The sequence below is a fragment of the Thalassophryne amazonica genome, chromosome 9 (genome assembly GCF_902500255.1).
Source record: "Thalassophryne amazonica chromosome 9, fThaAma1.1, whole genome shotgun sequence".
In the NCBI taxonomy this organism is placed as follows: domain Eukaryota; kingdom Metazoa; phylum Chordata; class Actinopteri; order Batrachoidiformes; family Batrachoididae; genus Thalassophryne; species Thalassophryne amazonica.
In genome coordinates this window covers 47,806,551-47,824,114 of record NC_047111.1, presented here as the reverse complement: position 1 = coordinate 47,824,114, position 17,564 = coordinate 47,806,551, and the positions used below count along the sequence as shown (strand labels likewise).

At 38.9% G+C, this 17,564-nt stretch overlaps 1 protein-coding gene across 1 annotated transcript in view; it reads left to right on the top strand.

Moving 5' to 3' along the window:
* sh3pxd2b (SH3 and PX domains 2B) overlaps window positions 1-17,564 on the top strand; it is a 182,888-nt gene that overhangs the window by 121,928 nt on the left and 43,396 nt on the right. Inside the window, 2 exon segments of the mRNA XM_034178006.1 lie at window positions 1,409-1,434; window positions 2,215-2,250. Coding sequence (XP_034033897.1) covers window positions 1,409-1,434; window positions 2,215-2,250 — 62 coding nt within the window.

The window sequence follows — 17,564 nt, the reverse complement described above, 5'->3', positions numbered from 1 at the left end:
GAGCATATGTCTGTGAGGAATATTTACCCTTTTAATGTTAAACTGACTTGTTATGGTCTTCTGAAACAGTTGATAGATGTAATTTATGCTAACGCCGGTGCTAATGTGTTAGCATGTCTATGGCGTTTTCAGTGTTAAAGTTAGCATTAAGCTGCTGGCATTTTAGCATGTTTGTGCATTTGTTTTCTGTATAATAATTAATGGCTCAGCGTTTGTTGTCATAAAAGAGTCAAATGTATTACAAATTATAATATTTTTCATTTATTTTATTTATATATTAATAATAGCAACAATAATAATACTAATAATAACTAATAATGCTACAATACAGTTTTAGAGAAAAAGACATGAGTCACATGTGTCACTGTGAAATGACCACATAGTTTAGAAGTTATACAGAGAATGTTGCACAATAATGAGTCAGGCTACAGTTTTTGATTTAGGTTTTATGGTTAACTGGTTATGCTAATTGCTCATTTGCATTTATATGTTTCAGTGTTGTTTTATGGCAACTCGAGACTTTGATAAAGCAATGCCATTTAAAATAATTATTTTTGTTCTTTATTAAAAACTGTTTTATTCTTTATTATTTTATATTTCAACAGCCAAGGGACATTTGACGATTTGTTGATTTTCAAGTATTTTAAGTTTTCAAATAATGTTCTGTTGTTAAATAAAGTGATGGAAGGAGAGAAAAATTCCCTGGCACATTTAAAAAAAATTCCCAGCTAATCCGATTAATCGGTTAATCGTGTCCAAATCCCATCAGATTAATCGTTTGTTGCAGCCCTACATCCAATTCATAACTTGTAAAACAGTCAGTAGACTGGTTCATTGTACATTTAAATGGATTCAAGGGTCGGTGTATCGATGTAGCCATAGCTGTTATGTTAAAATCTATTGTAACTTGAATCTGCTGTCATGTGGTATAAGGACTAGTTGGGTCATTGTCTACTGTGTGACAGTTAGCTTTGGGCAGGTGGACAGTATCGCCAATGTCTCTTTGAATGAGTTTTGTACATATTGCCAAAAGTGACAGAAAGCAGTCCCTGAAAGTGATCTTTGTAACAGGGATCATACTGGTAAGAACAGTGGCATCACAATAAACTATAATACCCATTGTAGTGAAGTCGGCGTTTTAAGGATGATGGAATGTCTCCAAACCTTCTCCTTCTTTTTAGATAATGGAAAACTCATAGATATGATGAATGATGAAATGCACTCTGATATGACTTTGATCCCAAAAAGATGTAGAACGAGTACTATGTCTTATCTGAGTTAACATGTTTTAGTACAGAGCAACAGGTGGTAAGTTATAGGATGTATATTTTATACATTCTGAACACTATGAGTTGATTTAACTTGATCATTTCTTTTCATAATGTTGTGATTTTCTTTTCATTCCCAGGGAACCCAATTTAAAGAAGAAATCAGGTAATCAACTGTTTTATTCTTTGTTTGTAAAATGAATGCGAGGATGGATTGTCTGTGATTTGATGTTTGCCAATGACAAGGAATTTATCACAAGAGGTCATGTCTAGTCTACCATGGACCTTCTAGAAAAAAAAAATCCTTCTCCTTTCCATTCCACTGTGAAGCTATGAACCTATTAACAAGCAAAAGTTGCACTGTGCAGAATCTCACAGCTGTAGAAGCTAACCTCTTTCAGATTTGCCATATGTCTTGGTGGCTTCCCTCACCTGATTTGGTTGTTATGGTAGGGTTAGGGTTAGGGTTAGGCTAACCCTAACCCTAACCCTGTTGTCATAGGGCATAACTTTAAAAAAAATGGGAAGCCTAAATTCATTTTTTTTTTTTTATTTAACGTAATAAATAAACACATAAGTAATTAAAATGTGTAAAGCCCAAGTGTGCTTAATGCATTTGCATAACTTATTTTCAAATCATCATTATTATGTCACACTAAGTAGTTTTGTTGTGATTGTGTTGATCAGTCTTTCTTGCCATCCCAGTGCTGCAATTTTATAAGATGACATGACCGCCATCTAGTGGTGGTACAGTTTAACACACTTTGTCAGTAAACCACAACATGTCTGGAAGTTGACATTGCTCAGAACAAACCCATATTTGTTTTGCCTTTTTGTTTTCACTATTTTTTTATATCATCCCTGTTCTTACCCTCCGTCTGATTCTGAAGTTGCATCCATACCATTTTGTTCAGTTTTGTTCTCCGTTCATTTTCGTTCCCATCAGGGCTTGTGGAGAGAGCGACTACTTTCCTAAAGCGAGGTAGTATCACACTGTCGTGCTGTGCGTGTGACCCGGCTAATGGCCTCTACCCTCTCTTCCTCCCTGGTCTGGGCAGGTGGGATGTTGCTCTGCCGAAAGCTTGGGGCTTCTTTGTGTTGGTATCAGACGGCTCATGTGGAGAATCACTGTGCATTAAAGATTGGTAGAACCCCGGAGGTTGGCTTACAAACAATGTTTTAATATGAATATTGTTGTCAAGAAATGAACTTATCCTTTAAACACTCCATATTACAGTTAAGTTTTTTTTTTTTGGTCTGTCTTTGACAGAATCTTCTCACCAAGTTTGATTTAGAGTTTGGTTCATGAATGAAAGCATAACTTTATTTCTAACTTTCCCGTGCTCCTGTGTTCAGGAAAGATTCTGTTCAGGAGGAGCCACATTCGAGATGTGGCGATGAAACGGCTAAGGCCCATCAATGAATACTGCAGGGTAAGTATGGATTAGTAGAAGTAGAGCTACTACAACCCCTGACAAAAATTATGGAATCACCGGCCTCTGAGGATGTTCATTCAGTTGTTTAATTTTGTAGAAAAAAGCAGATCACAGACATGACACAAAACTAAAGTAATTTCAAATGGCAACTTTCTGGCTTTAAGAAACACTATAAGAAATCAAGAAAAAAAGATTGTGGCAGTCAGTAACGGTTACTTTTTTAGACCAAGCAGAGGAAAAAAATATGGAATCACTCAATTCTGAGGAAACAATTATGGAATCACCCTGTAAATTTTCATCCCCAAAACTAACACCTGCATCATATCAGATCTGCTCGTTAGTCTGCATCTAAAAAGGAGTGAACACACCTTGGAGAGCTGTTGCACCAAGTGGACTGACATGAATCATGGCTCCAACACGAGAGATGTCAATTGAAACAAAGGAGAGGATTATCAAACTCTTAAAAGAGAGTAAATCATCACGCAATGTTGCAAAGATGTTGGTTATTCACAGTCAGCTGTGTCTAAACTCTGGACCAAATACAAACAACATGGGAAGGTTGTTAAAGGCAAACATACTGGTAGACCAAGGAAGACATCAAAGCGTCAAGACAGAAAACTTAAAACAATATGTCTCAAAAATCGAAAAATGCACAACAAAGAAATGAGGAACGAATGGGAAAACTGGAGTCAACGTCTGTGACCGAACTGTAAGAAACCGCCTAAAGGAAATGGGATTTACATACAGAAAAGCTAAACGAAAGCCATCATTAACACCTAAACAGAAAAAAACAAGGTTACAATGGGCTAAGGAAAAGCATTCGTGGACTGTGGATGACTGGATGAAAGTCATATTCAGTGATGAATCTCGAATCTGCATTGGGCAAGGTGATGATGCTGGAACTTTTGTTTGGTGCCGTTCCAATGAGATTTATAATGATGACTGCCTGAAGAGAACATGTAAATTTCCACAGTCATTGATGATATGGGGCTGCATGTCAGGTAAAGGCAATGGGGAGATGGCTGTCATTACATCATCAATAAATGCACAAGTTTACGTTGATATTTTGGACAATTGAAAGGATGTTTGGGGATGTTTCAAGATGATAATGCATCTTGCCATAGAGCAAAACTGCGAAAACATTCCTTGTAAAAACACATAGGGTCAATGTCATGGCATAGGGTCAATGTCAACGAGTAGATCTGATTTGATGCAGGTGTTAGTTTGGGGGGATGAAAATTTACAGGGTGATTCCATAATTTTTTCCTCAGAATTGAGTGATTCCATATTTTTTCCTCTGCTTGGTCTAAAAAAAATATGGAATCACTCAATTCTGAGGAATAAATTATGGAATCATCCTGTAAATTTCCATCCCCCAAATTAACACCTGCATCAAATCAGATCTGCTCGTTGACATTGACCCTATGCCATGACATTGATCCTATGTGTCTTTTTGCAAGGAACGTTTTCACAGTTTTTGCTCTATGGCAAGATGCATTATCATCTTGAAAAATGATTTCATCATCCCCAAACATCCTTTCAATTGTCCAAAATATCAACGTAAACTTGTGCATTTATTGATGATGTAATGACAGCCATCTCCCCAGTGCCTTTACCTGACATGCAGCCCCATATCATCAATGACTGTGGAAATTTAGATGTTCTCTTCAGGCAATCATCTTTATAAATCTCATTGGAACAGCACCAAACAAAAGTTCCAGCATTATCACCTTGCCCAATGCAGATTTGAGATTCATCACTGAATATCACTTTCATCCAGTCATCCACAGTCCACGATTGCTTTTCCTTAGCCCATTGTAACCTTGTTTATTCTGTTTAGGTGTTAATGATGGCTTTCGTTTAGCTTTTCTGTATGTAAATCCCATTTCCTTTAGGCGGTTTCTTACATTTCAGTCATAGACGTTGACTCCAGTTTCCTCCCATTCGTTCCTCATTTGTTCCTCATTATTGCCTGATTTCATTGATTTATTAATTACACTGTGGTGATCATAGATCAGGAGAGCACCACTGACCAGTGAGCAATACAAACATGTCATCTGCGTACAGCTTTTTAAAGTAACATGACTGGGCAAATACTCTGCACGTATTGTTTTCACTTAGCAGTAAAATTGAAAATATATTTTTCATGCCCAACCTGTGTGTACTGACATTCTGTGTTGTGCTGAGGAACCATCCCATGGGATTTTGGAAGAAAGTGGCAGTATGTGAAATTTCTTTGATACTTCCTGTTTATCAGATTTGTCAGAATTTGTCAAAACTAGCCATTGTTTACACCTGTTACAGTGCATCTGGAAAGTATTCACAGCGCTTCACGTTTTCCACATTTTGTTATGTTAAAGCCTTATTCCAAAATGAAGGAAATTCATTTTTCCTCAAACTTCTACGCACAATGCCCCATAATGACAGTGTGAAAAAAGTTGGTTTTTTTTAGATGTTTGCGAGATGAGCACCGTGTGAAGCCACACATCTGGCTCTCTCCATCTCCTCCTCCTTTCTGCGCCACTCCATGGCACAGAGCCAAATAAGCATGTAATCACAAAGTTCTTCTGCTGTGGATTTTGAGGAGCAAAGTGGAGCGATCTGAATTGTTCAGCAGCTGATTGATGAATATGGGGTGTGTGTGGCGACAATTCACCTCATTCACACCGTGACAGAACTTACGGTGTGATAGTGCGCAAACAGCGTGCAACACGCGGAACATTATCTTGACTGTGCATAATGGTTCCTGATAATCTCCAACAACACGTGCCATAATCGTAATGCGTGGTAACACGGTTGCAGCAGTTCCTGAGGACACCTGATGCCTCTGCCCCGAATCATCACATTCGTGCATCAGCAGCCAAAAATGTATACTTCGTGGCATTTCGTGACTTGCCGTTGTTTATGTGTAAGTGCAGCTTTACTTTTTTCTATTTTAAATAAATTTGCAAAAAAATCATGTTGTCATATGGGGTGTTATGAGTAGAATTTTGAGGGAAAAATGAATTCATCCATTGTAGAATAAGGCTGTAACATAAAATTTGAAAAAGTGAAGCACTGTGAATACTTCCTATACTTTTGGGATGCACTGTTAAACATACATTTGGCCAAATGCACACAGAAATGTGCACAAATTTTCAACGGTCGTCCCATTAACAATAAACTCATCACTACCCTGCAAAATTTGCATGCACACATATTTTAAGATTACGTTGTTCAAGGACACGCTGTATGAGTAAGTACTGCCCTTGCTGTTGGTGCATGTAAAAGTGTATAGATGGCAGGATAATACCCCCATAGTTTGTCTTTGTGACTGTGGGCATCCACCCTGCTGTGGTGTTACAAAAGCTCCCGATGCTCTGTAGGTGACGCTGACCTTACTGGAAAGGGTGACGAATGAAATGACAGTTTCACTCCAGGGATCAGTTGATTTATTAACAGAGAGTTGTGTTCATATCTGTCATTTTGATGTGGTCTCTGCTTGAATAATATGAAGAAACAGTATTGTAAGATATTTTGAACAACAATAATAAACATTTATCATCTGATGCTTTTATATCCCTGTTAATCTTTAATATTCAGAATGATTGAGAATCTGAATGGAAATGTGGCATTCAACTGACTGGAATGAAATGGGTGGATTTGACCAGAGATCTGGTTAGATGGACAAGGGTATTCAAACCTTTATTAATCTGTTAATAAGGCGCTAATAGCACCTGTTAGCCAGCTAAAAAGCCAATCGGTTCTCCACAGCACATGTTCACGTCTTGCGTAATGGCATAGTTACGGCAGTGTACTTCAAGGCCTTTTCTGATGCACGGACACCCAACATGTCTTCAGAGGCCTTTCCTTGAAGGGAAGAGGAATGTGACAACAGATATTTGTAAAGGATTTTTAAATAATCTTGAATATTTGAAAATAGCACCATTCTTAAAAATTGGTAAACCATAGATAATAGTTTCACGTTAGCCATTAGTGCAGATTTTAAAAATCTGTCGACCCAGAGAGATTGCTCTTGTAGTAGTCAGGTTTGCTGTTTTTTTCATTTAACATTTTGTTACATTACCAAACCTATACATTTTTGGAATCATTGGAGAGTAAGGAATCTGAAAAACAGTGTTGTCATTTGTTATTTCCTGGATATTTGAACTTATGTCCCTTTAATAGCACTGGACTCCTGACACATGATGCAGTCTGTCCCTTGACTTGTTGTCATCAGGTTACTTATCCATCACGAGTTACATAGCCGGCGCCACGAGGGGGCTGTTTGGGGCGACGCCCCCTCAAATCATCAACCTCGCCCCCTCTGATGTTAGAGTTATCAAAAAAATAAAAAGAAAGATAAAGAAATACTGGAAATATAGCAAATATTAGTTATTCAATAATATCACGTATTTAACAATAAACCAAATTAATACCTAAAGTATTAATTTTAAAACAAACGGATATGGCGTGTGTCTGTGTTCAAGGGATTTGATAGGTTGAGGGTTGCGCTTGTCAGGCGCCAGGGTGCATTTCCAACACGTCGTGACGTCAGACCGGTCGCTTCGGAAGCGGCAAGGTGGCAGAGATTGCTACATCACACTCTGGCTGTTTCCACATCTTGAATTTGTGTCACCTGAACCACAAAAAAACCTTTAAAAAACAGCAGTACAACGATTCTCCCATCACCCTGCTGGGAGAAGCTTTTTTTCAGCTACTTTTCGGAGTGACGCCGACCGAGGGAGGTCCGACGACTTGATGGGATATCGATCGAACCGCGACAGCGGGCCGACCCGCACGGAGAAGCCGGCCTTCAGGCATCATCACTGGGCAGAGTGATCCAGGCCGCCGGGGTGATGGCGCAAACCCACTCAGTCCGAAATCTTCCACTTTTGGATATATGCGAAGTCCCAGTTTGCCCAACGGAGTTTAGTTCTGCAGCTTTACTGAGGTGAGAATAATGTAAAAATAAAATTTGACGTTTACTGAACTGTGAAGGTTTAATGATTGGCTAACGTTAGCATAGCCTTTTAGCACAGTTGATCTGAGTGAACACTTTAATTTGTAAATGGTTCAGTCTTTTTTATTTTTACCAAATAAAGCTACAGCTTTTTTCAGACACCACAAAAGCTCAGCTTTAAATAACTTATTTTTCGGGGCGTTTTTTCCACCGGTTGTTTTTGCCATTTTTCCCCCTTTTTTTATGTATAAACTGTTTAGTGTTTCATTATATTTAAAGAAATATTTTTATTTGTCCCAATCAGGAACATTTGCTGTGCAGAAAACCAGACTTCCATTGATGAGCTGAACACCATAAGTCCAGTCAAAAGAAAACATCTCTGATTTTCAGCAACACCACCAGAGTTCAAAGCTGCAGAAGAGACCTTCATCTGGTCCCGAGAATCCAGCAGAACATCACCTGCTTCTAAATAAAAGGCTCTTTGAACAGCAACTATTTTATTATTTTTAAAAAGCTGTTTCATTTTATATTTTAACAATAAATGAACAGATCATTAAAAATGTCCACGAATCAAAGTCAAAAGACATTTGCACAAGTAGAAGCTCTCCACTTATTGTGCTCAATTCATATTTTAGAAATGACTCTGTCCTGATAACATTAAAGGCAATTACATATTTTGACGAAATTACAAGTTTAAATGACTATAAAAAAAAATCATCATGAGGTTTATGTCAGAAATCCTACTTTACAATCACACTGCATTGTTAAATTATTTCCTTTTGCATTTATAATAAACATTTGTATTTATTTAGTGTTTGTTTTTCTGGTTGAAATGAGATATAATAATCTACCAGACTTAAAAAATATACAAGTTCCATGTTATTTTATTTGTGTAAAAATAAATGTCCGAGGTTCCTTATGTTAAACAAGAAATGATCTAATATGAAATAACAGGTGGTTTTAATTTACAGATGAAAGGTTTCTAAAGAACCATTTATTGATTTATTTAGCTATTTTAATTACAAGTGTTAAAACTTTTTTTAACAGTAATCAGAAATTTTGAGGTAACAAACAACAACAAAAAAAAACATTTCCAATGATTTTTCTTCAGAAAACTGCTCTCTAAATGAGCAGTCCTGTCACACGTTAATGTTTTGTACAGATCAGTGGTTTCTGCACCAATCAGATTGGTCCAGTCCATTTGTACAGATCAGTGGTTTCTGCACCAATCAGATTGGTCCAATCCATTTTGTACAGATCAGTGGTTTCTGCCACGAGTCTTCCGTGTTTTGGCCCGACGCGGCGTTCCTATTGGACAACACGAAGGTACGTCACAGCTCAGAGTGTCGAAAGTTGGCGCACCTCATCTCGACAGAACACCGGCTCTGTGGTATGCAGGAGATCACTTGACCGAGGGTCTATATGTTCAAGTAATAATTAAAAAAATATTGTCATCACTCTTTACTCTTACTCAGTCAGTCTCTTACAACGGTGTAGCCTAAATACACGAGCTCTCCAGGAGCGCACCCAATTCATTACGCACGCTCAGAGGTACGTCTCCTCCGGTGCGCACTTTTTTTTTTGTGGGGGCGACCCCACCCCCTGTGATAAACTCATCGTCCCTTTAATATTTTTTTCTGGTGCCGGGACTGACGAGTTATGGCCTGAAAATACAGAAGAATTTCTATCATATGTAGAGTATATTCTGCACCACCAAGGAATTATTAATCTAATTACAACTCCAATTCCAATGAAGATGAGACATTGTGTAAAATGTAAATAAAAACAGAATACAATGATTTGCAAATCCTCTTCAACCTATATTCAATTGAATACACCACGAAGACAAGATATTTAATGTTCAAACTGATAAACCTTATTGTTTTTTTGTAAATATTTGCTCATTTTGAAATGGATGCCTGCAATGCGTTTCAAAAAACCTGGGACAGTGGTATGTTTACTGCTGTGTTACATCACCTTTCCTTCTAACAACACTAAGTGTTTGGGAACCGAGGACACTAATTGTTGAATTTTTGTAGGTGAATTCTTTCCCATTCTTGATTGATGTACGACTTCAGTTGGTCAACAGTCCGAGGTCTCCGTCGTAGTTTGCGCTTCATAATGCAACACACATTTTCAATGGGGGTGACAGATCTGGACTGCAGGCAGGCCAGTCAAGTACCTGCACTCTTTTACTACAAAGCCACACTGTTGTAACACATGCAGAATGTGGCTTGGCATTGTCTTGCTGAAATAAGCAGGGACGTCCCTGAAAAAGACATTGCTTGGATGGCAGCATGTGTTGCTCCAAAACTTGGATGTACCTTTCAGCATTGATGGTGCCGTCACAGATGTGTAAGCTGCCCATGCCATGGGCACTAACACACCCCATACCATCATAGATGCTGGCTTTTGAACTTTGCACTGGTAACAGTCTGGATGGTCTTTTTCCTCTTTTGTCCAGAAGACACAATGTCCATGATTTCCAAAAACAATTTGAAAATTTGGGACTCATCAGACCACAGCACACTTTTCCACTTTGCATCTGTCTATTTCAAATGAGCTCAGGCCGAGAGAAGGTGGTGGCATTTGTGGATGTTGTTGATGTATGGCTTTCGCTTTGCATGGTAGAGTTTTAACTTGCACTTGCAGATGTAGCGATGAACTGTGTTAACTGACTGTAGTTTTCTGAAGTGTTCCTGAGCCCATGCGGTAAAATCCTTCACACAATGATGTCAGTTTTTAATGCAGTGCCACCTGAGGTATCGAAGGTCACGGACATTCAATGTTGGTTTTCGGCCTTGCCGCTTACGTGTAGAAAGTTCTCCAGATTCTCTAAATTTTCTGATTATATTATGGACTGTAGATGATGGAATCCCTAAATTCCTTGCAATTGAATGTTGAGAAACATTGTTCTTAAACTGTTGGAGTATTTTTTCATGCAGTTTTTTCACAAAGTGGTGATCCTTGCCCCATCTTTGCTTGTGAAAGGCTGAGACGTTTGGGGATGCTCCTTTTATACCCAGTCGTGAGTGTCCTCAGTTCCCAAATACTTATTGAGCGTTGTTAGAAGGAAAGGTGATGCAACACAGTGGTAAACATACCACTGTCCTAGCTTTTTTGAAATGTGTTGCAGGCATCCATTTCAAAATGAGCAAATATTTGCACAAAACAATAAAGTTTATCAGTTTGAACATTAAATATCTTGTCTTTGTGGTGTAATCAACTGAATATAGATTGAAGAGGATTTGCAAATCATTGTATTCTGATTTTATTTACATTTTACACAATGTCCCAACTTCATTGGAATTGGGTTGTAGAAGAATGCCTATGAACTAGTTTAGAAAGATACATATTCCTTAAAGATGTGCCAGGTGTTCTCAGAGATCTAGCTATGCCACCAGTGGATTTGTCATCACCAAAAATACCAGTCAAAGAATACATAGCCAAATAATTTAATAACTTGTTTGTTCTCAAGAACCAAGCAAGTGTTAGCTTTAAAGTAAGATTAGGACAGTACTGCATTTTTGACCCAGAAAAGGAAGTTGCTAAGTTCAAAGAGAAGCATAGCAATATAATTACAGTATATCATTTTATGGCAGCCATTTTGAAAATACAAAATGACTGACGTATATATGTTGTGCAAATGACAACACTGACTGTCGGATTCTCTATGCACAGATGATTCCATAAAGGCTTGCTTATCTACCAAAAAATTGAGCAAAATTACTTTTGTTAACATGGTGAACCTGACTTCAAACAGAACAGTCTGTCTTTGTTGGCCCTGCAGTGTTACAGATTGATACCTCCGTCACACATAGCCGGAATCACACAGAGTGGTGTCGGACTTATGAATCGGCGCACATCCGAAAAGTGTTGGATTTCAGTTCCAAACCATTCTGAGAGCCATTTGCGGAAGTCCACACAGTTGGTCAAAATCGGACAGCGGCGCCGAGTGTGATGCACGTTCAAAAACTCTCTGGGTGCGGTCGAGATGGGACACCTATCCGACGACAGTCCGTGTGTTATCTGATGGGCCTCTAACCAGAATTTACATATTCTGATGGGGGAAAAACAGGATCCGAAACGATTGAGCACATATGAGGGAACCTCGAAATCTGGCACCGCAAAGCCTACCGGTATGACCTGTGCCACGTATAATGATCACAATAACACTTATGAATTATTATCATGTAATAACATGCGGCTATCAAACTGAAAGCTCCATATGCAACTGTGCACACGCCGTCACAAATCTGCACAGGCTGTTGCACCAATAGACCTACAGTACAGATATTTGTCCATTCCTTGCCATGGGGGATGTAAATAATGTGAACTATTGTCTCCATCATAACACAGGCAGCTGCTCCTCTCTGTAGTGCGCAGGAACGCGTCATTACACGAGTCAGGCTCAGAGCTGGACAGATCTCACGCTGTAATTAATGATCACCTTCTAACTCTGGAGGAGATATAACATGGAACTGTTGTGTCAGGCAGTGACAGCATTAATAAACATGAATCTCACCTCCAACAGCTGTCCAGGAGTGTTTCACAGCACGAACGTGGACATGAAGCCGGGACAGCTAAAAATCCTCTCTCCCAAAAGAAAAAAAATGAATTCCATGTGATAATCCAACCATCGTGGTGTCCAAAGTTGCGTTGTACTCCCAAAACAAGAAAAAGAAAGTTCCCTGTAAAGGCTCCATCTGAGGGACTGCATGGTCCAATGCCAGCAAACTTTGAGCGAAGCTGTCCAGTGGCAGGCGTGCGCACGTGTGCCCCGTGCACGCAATTAGTTGCCCATGCAGTATTATGCACACACACACACCACACACGCTGAGTGATAATTGCAGCCCCATGCGTGTATACACACGTGAGCTGTGCGCGCAATGAAGAACACAGCATTCCTTTCCATCCAGACATTGGAGATCGGGCAGGCTTCAGCACCTTTTATGGCCATTTGACAGCAGTCTGTGTTGTTCTACATACGCTCTGGATGCGATCTGACAGGCGTGAACGAGGCAGTCTTGCTCTTGACACTGCAGACCACGCCTCTTTTCCTCCCGACTGCGTCGGATTATGACAATATTTGCCATGTCGGGCATGCTTCTGGCAAATTTTGCAATGGGTGACTGGGCAGTTAACTACAGAAATCAAAAGAAAAACATCCAGCTCCACTTTGCTAAGCACCGCTGTTAGTACTTCTGTTCCATGAGTGTCACAGCCGTTGCTACTTTCAATGGTCCTGCTATGATCTAGCCATCCTAGAGACTTCTTATTCTCAATACAAAGAAGAAATAATAGACAAACCACAACTCTTAGGGACAGCTCCACAGGAAGACCATTGAAAGCAGTAATGGATGTTACAGCCTCATGGAATTCCCCTATGGCATTTTTTTTTTTTTTTTTTAATAGACTAGTGTGCGTTTGAAATTCTGTCATGCTTTTACTTTTTGAGCTCTTTTTTTCCTCTAGGTTAGATGATCTGAAATTCTTTTACAATACTACATTAACAACCAAATTACAGTTTTCAATCACATTTATTAAAGAATCTTTGAGTAATTTTTAATCAAGATGAACGGAACTGGTCCATATTTAAAACAGAGTAATTTTATCAGCTTTACTTTCCAGACATGTACAGTATCTGTGGTTGTGGTTGGTGGTAACTATTGGTTATTCCCATAATTGTTGTAATGTTTTGGATAAATTGGAAATAAATAAATACATTTTTATTCTACATTCAGATTCAGATATGAACATACCAAATTAAAAAAATATATATTTCTTCGTATCCATACCTGCCCAAACCAACTAAACTCAACTAAATCATACGAATCAAGGCTACTGCACATGTGATATGATTATGCTGTCATATAATTTGAACATTATGTTAGTAAGTGTCAGGAAACCTGAAAAGAGTGCAGTATTCCTGCCATGTGTTTAAAATATACTGAAATATGGATATTTGAACATTCCGTCCATGTGATTTAGTGGCGCTGTGCCGATAGCTCTGTGCAGACAGTGCACATGTAGACAGAGTTTCCTGGTGCTGAGCTTGCTCTCATCAGCACATCCACATCCCACTGGCTGTATTACATTTGAAACTTTTGGCTTTGGATCCTCTAAACCATGCACACCTCCTCCCGTGTTTCTGGGAGGGGAATTTGAGAATGTTTTCCAAGGTTGTGCTGACCTCATCCCTTATTCAGCCCTTCTTGTAAAAATCAGCTCTTTTCAGACCAGCATGACTCAAGATGCTATTTTGATCACCTTACCTCCCCTATTTAAAAACCCTTAAATGTTGCTTTGCGGTTGACTTCATACATTAGTATTTATGTGTAATAGGCAGGATGTCCGCTGGGGTTAATGGAATGTACAGATGGTGGTGGCAACATCTTTAACCACTTATGTGGAAAAAAAATAGTGGGAGGAGAAGAATGGAGTCAGCTGTTGGGTCAACAGGTGTGGATTTGGTGGGAATAATTCTGACCTTTTTATAGTAGTGGTGCTTGTACAGTCATAGTTCACGCTATTTGAGTAAAATCTGAAAATGTATTAAAATGTAGTTTTACTGTATCCGTTGTGCACATAGTTTCTTTTTTTAGTACGTTACATTATTATACACACCGAGCATGATCTAGCACACCGGTGCCTCAGTTTTAAGGGTTCCAGTGGACAATGCCCACATTGAGATACTAGCTTTGGAGAGGTGAGGATGGGTGATTGCCAACCAGGACCAAGGACAATGCCATAGTGTTGTGAATGCATCAGTGTGTGGCACCAGCGCATTCTCCCAAACCTGACACCTGACCCGACCTACTCATTCTTGGATGGGAGCGTCAGTTGATGCCGATGTAACTCTCTCTCGACTGTAGACGATGTGGCACAACAGCTTCCAGTTCATGGCAGGTTTGTGCTTTGTGGTTACTGGGTTATGTGTCACCATGCAAACCAACTTTCTCTTAGCTGAGGTCCACAGTTTGTGTCTTTTTCCAGACCTTGGCAAAGTGGCTACAACTGCCAATATTTTGTAATTACATTAAATTTGAACTGATGATCTCAGAAGCTGCAGTTGTTTCGAAATGGCTCCAAGAAACATTTGTGACTTCTGTAAATCTACAATCCTCTTTGTCAGATCTGTACTGAAATCCTTGGTACTTCTCATTGTACTAAAAGCTGGAAAATCGTACAGTGCTGTCAACCAAAACCTTTTTAAGGTAGCACAGAGAAGCTTGGATACAAACTTTATGTACTTTTAATTGATTTGATTTGATTGATTGTTTTGAGGAACACTCCACCTATTAATGTAAAATGTTATGTAATTGGTTTAATAAAAGATATTCTCAAGCCAAGGAGTCCATATAGCTCCACATTTCCTCAACACATGGGCACAGATGGTGCTGTTTGACCTCTGAAGTAATGGTTTTGGTTTCTTTTACTATTAAAAGTTAGGTGTAGTTTTAGTGGCATCAGCAACACTTTTAACATCATTTCTAGCCGCCTGGAAAGTCCAGTTCCCAGAATGTCTCCATACATATGGCGAATGGTATACAAATAATGAATGTTTATGAGTGCAATGGTAAGAATATTTCATTGTGGCTCCGCCTTGTTGAATGTAATATACCATCTTTCACCAAATGAAATATTCTTTCCATTGCATGAATGAAAAAATATTAATTATTTGTTTTATATAACGCCTAACTATCCTGATGATGTAGTCCGTACCTGATGCCGTGTATTGTACAAACTGCTGTCTGCTTTCCTCAGTCCAGCGAAAAATCGCGACAGAAATTTGTAGAGCTCTTAATCCGACCGCGCTTGTACTTCAGGTCAAGATGTCCCAACGAATACTACAAATGCCTCCAGATGTCTTACGGCGTACTTGATTTGTTTTTGTGTATGTGTGTTTTACAAGATTGAGCACCATTAATAAAACAAACCCCGCCATGTTTTTTAAGCTAACCGCCATTGCTGCTAGTGTGAGCGCACATGGTGGTGGCACCGTGCAATGGTACAAAACATGGAAACAAAATTGCATGGCAAATGGACCCAAATTTGCACAGTCAGTAGAACACAATGGCAAATGGGATGAATGATCCATATCACAAGACATTTAAACACCAATCAAATGACAAGGATCTATGTAGGCGTTATGTAATACCTTCTGATACTTCTGACAGTTTGGCACAATATGGTTGACTCTGAATATGCCATATATATAAATATACTAAATATAGAATTATACCCTTGCACAGTAGAAAAAAATGTCAGTAAATAAATTTTGAGTTATTTTTCCAGTTCCATTAATTATAAACTTATTGATTATTGTTTCCTGTCTATTTCATGACTTGTTGAATTTGTAGTGTTTATTCATAATTTGAGGCTAGTTTCTTTAATGTTGCTCAGTGCATCATGGGAAGCACACACACTGATACAATCTAGTCCCACTTATCTTAGATTCCAGCTTCTGCAGTCACAACTCATCAGCCAGCAGTTTGTAGATAAAACGCACCAGAGCTGTGATAGCATTGTAGTGGGTCAGATCTCATGGAGACTCTTTGGCAGCAAGTTCTGGGCTTTGCACGAAAACCTTGAACAAATCTGATCTCAACTGTACAAGCAGAAAAAATGGCATTTTCATCCACCCCCATATGGGACCAGGTTGGTAGGTTAAAACTGGAGAGCTTTTATGGTTTGTTTCACTTTGTCCCCTCTCTGAGTAACGCCGTCTCAGCTCTTTTGTTGGACAACTGAGGTTTTAACCGGACTCGCTTGGAATTCACCTAGTTGAGAAATCTCTTTTTTATTCAAGTCAAGATAAACACTACATGGAAACAGAGAAGAATGAGGTACCCGACTCAAAAAAAAAAATGCATGAGTTTAATGTCATGATTTAAAAGGATAAGCCCTGTGATGAATTGGTGGCCTGTCTAGGGTGTACCTCACCTCTCACCCAATGAGTGCTGGTATAGGCTCTCTGTTCTGCACAGAGGCTAGAGATAGGGTAGAGAGGCCTATAGGCATGCTAAAATCTATTATTGGAGTGGATTTTATCAAGAAACTTCCAAGACATGTCCTCCGGTAACAAGGTCTCTAACTTTTAGGCCCCATTTCAACCACTACAAGGATGTATTTGCCACAAAACTGGCATCTAAATAGGCACTGGTATATGAATGTAGTAGGTTTCACTGGGACTGTACACCTCATCATTTCAACACTATATATGTCTTTTGTATTTATTTTTATATATGTACACACACACACACACACACACACATTTATTTATTTATTTATTTGTTTGTTTATTTATTTATTAGTTTGTTTATTTATTATGTACAATGACAATAAAGCCTCTATTTAGTTCTATTTTTTGTCTCAGTATGGCCATACATAGAACATGGTCACCCCAGTGGGTCTGGTCTGGATAATGTTGCTTCCAACATGGGGGGAATAAAGAATAAAGAATAACTAATGAAAATAAGTTGGCTACCTGACAACACCAAAGCATTAAGTTGGTTCAACTTAATTAACCTTGTAGAGGACAAAGCAGATCAAGAGTACTGGAGGCACTTAACTAAATGCTTTGCTAAACATGAGTTAGCCTGACCATAAAAATCTTATTGCATTTATGCATTGCAATATTTTTAAGAGTGTATAGGCAAAACAATGCTGGGTGAGTTTTCCCTTTCCACTGATGCCAATGTGCTTGCTCATGGAGCTGGTGTGGCTGAGACTTCATTCATGTGTAGTACACTGAGATGACCTATGCTGTGATGTGGCACTGTATGAATAAACTGAATTGAATTCAAAGTATTAAAATAGTGCAAAGATCTGACAAGATAAATTATTGTGCCAGTTCTGTCGCTGATATTTGCAAAGCCATTCTTTATTTATTTCAGCGGACGCACTGGGAGAAGG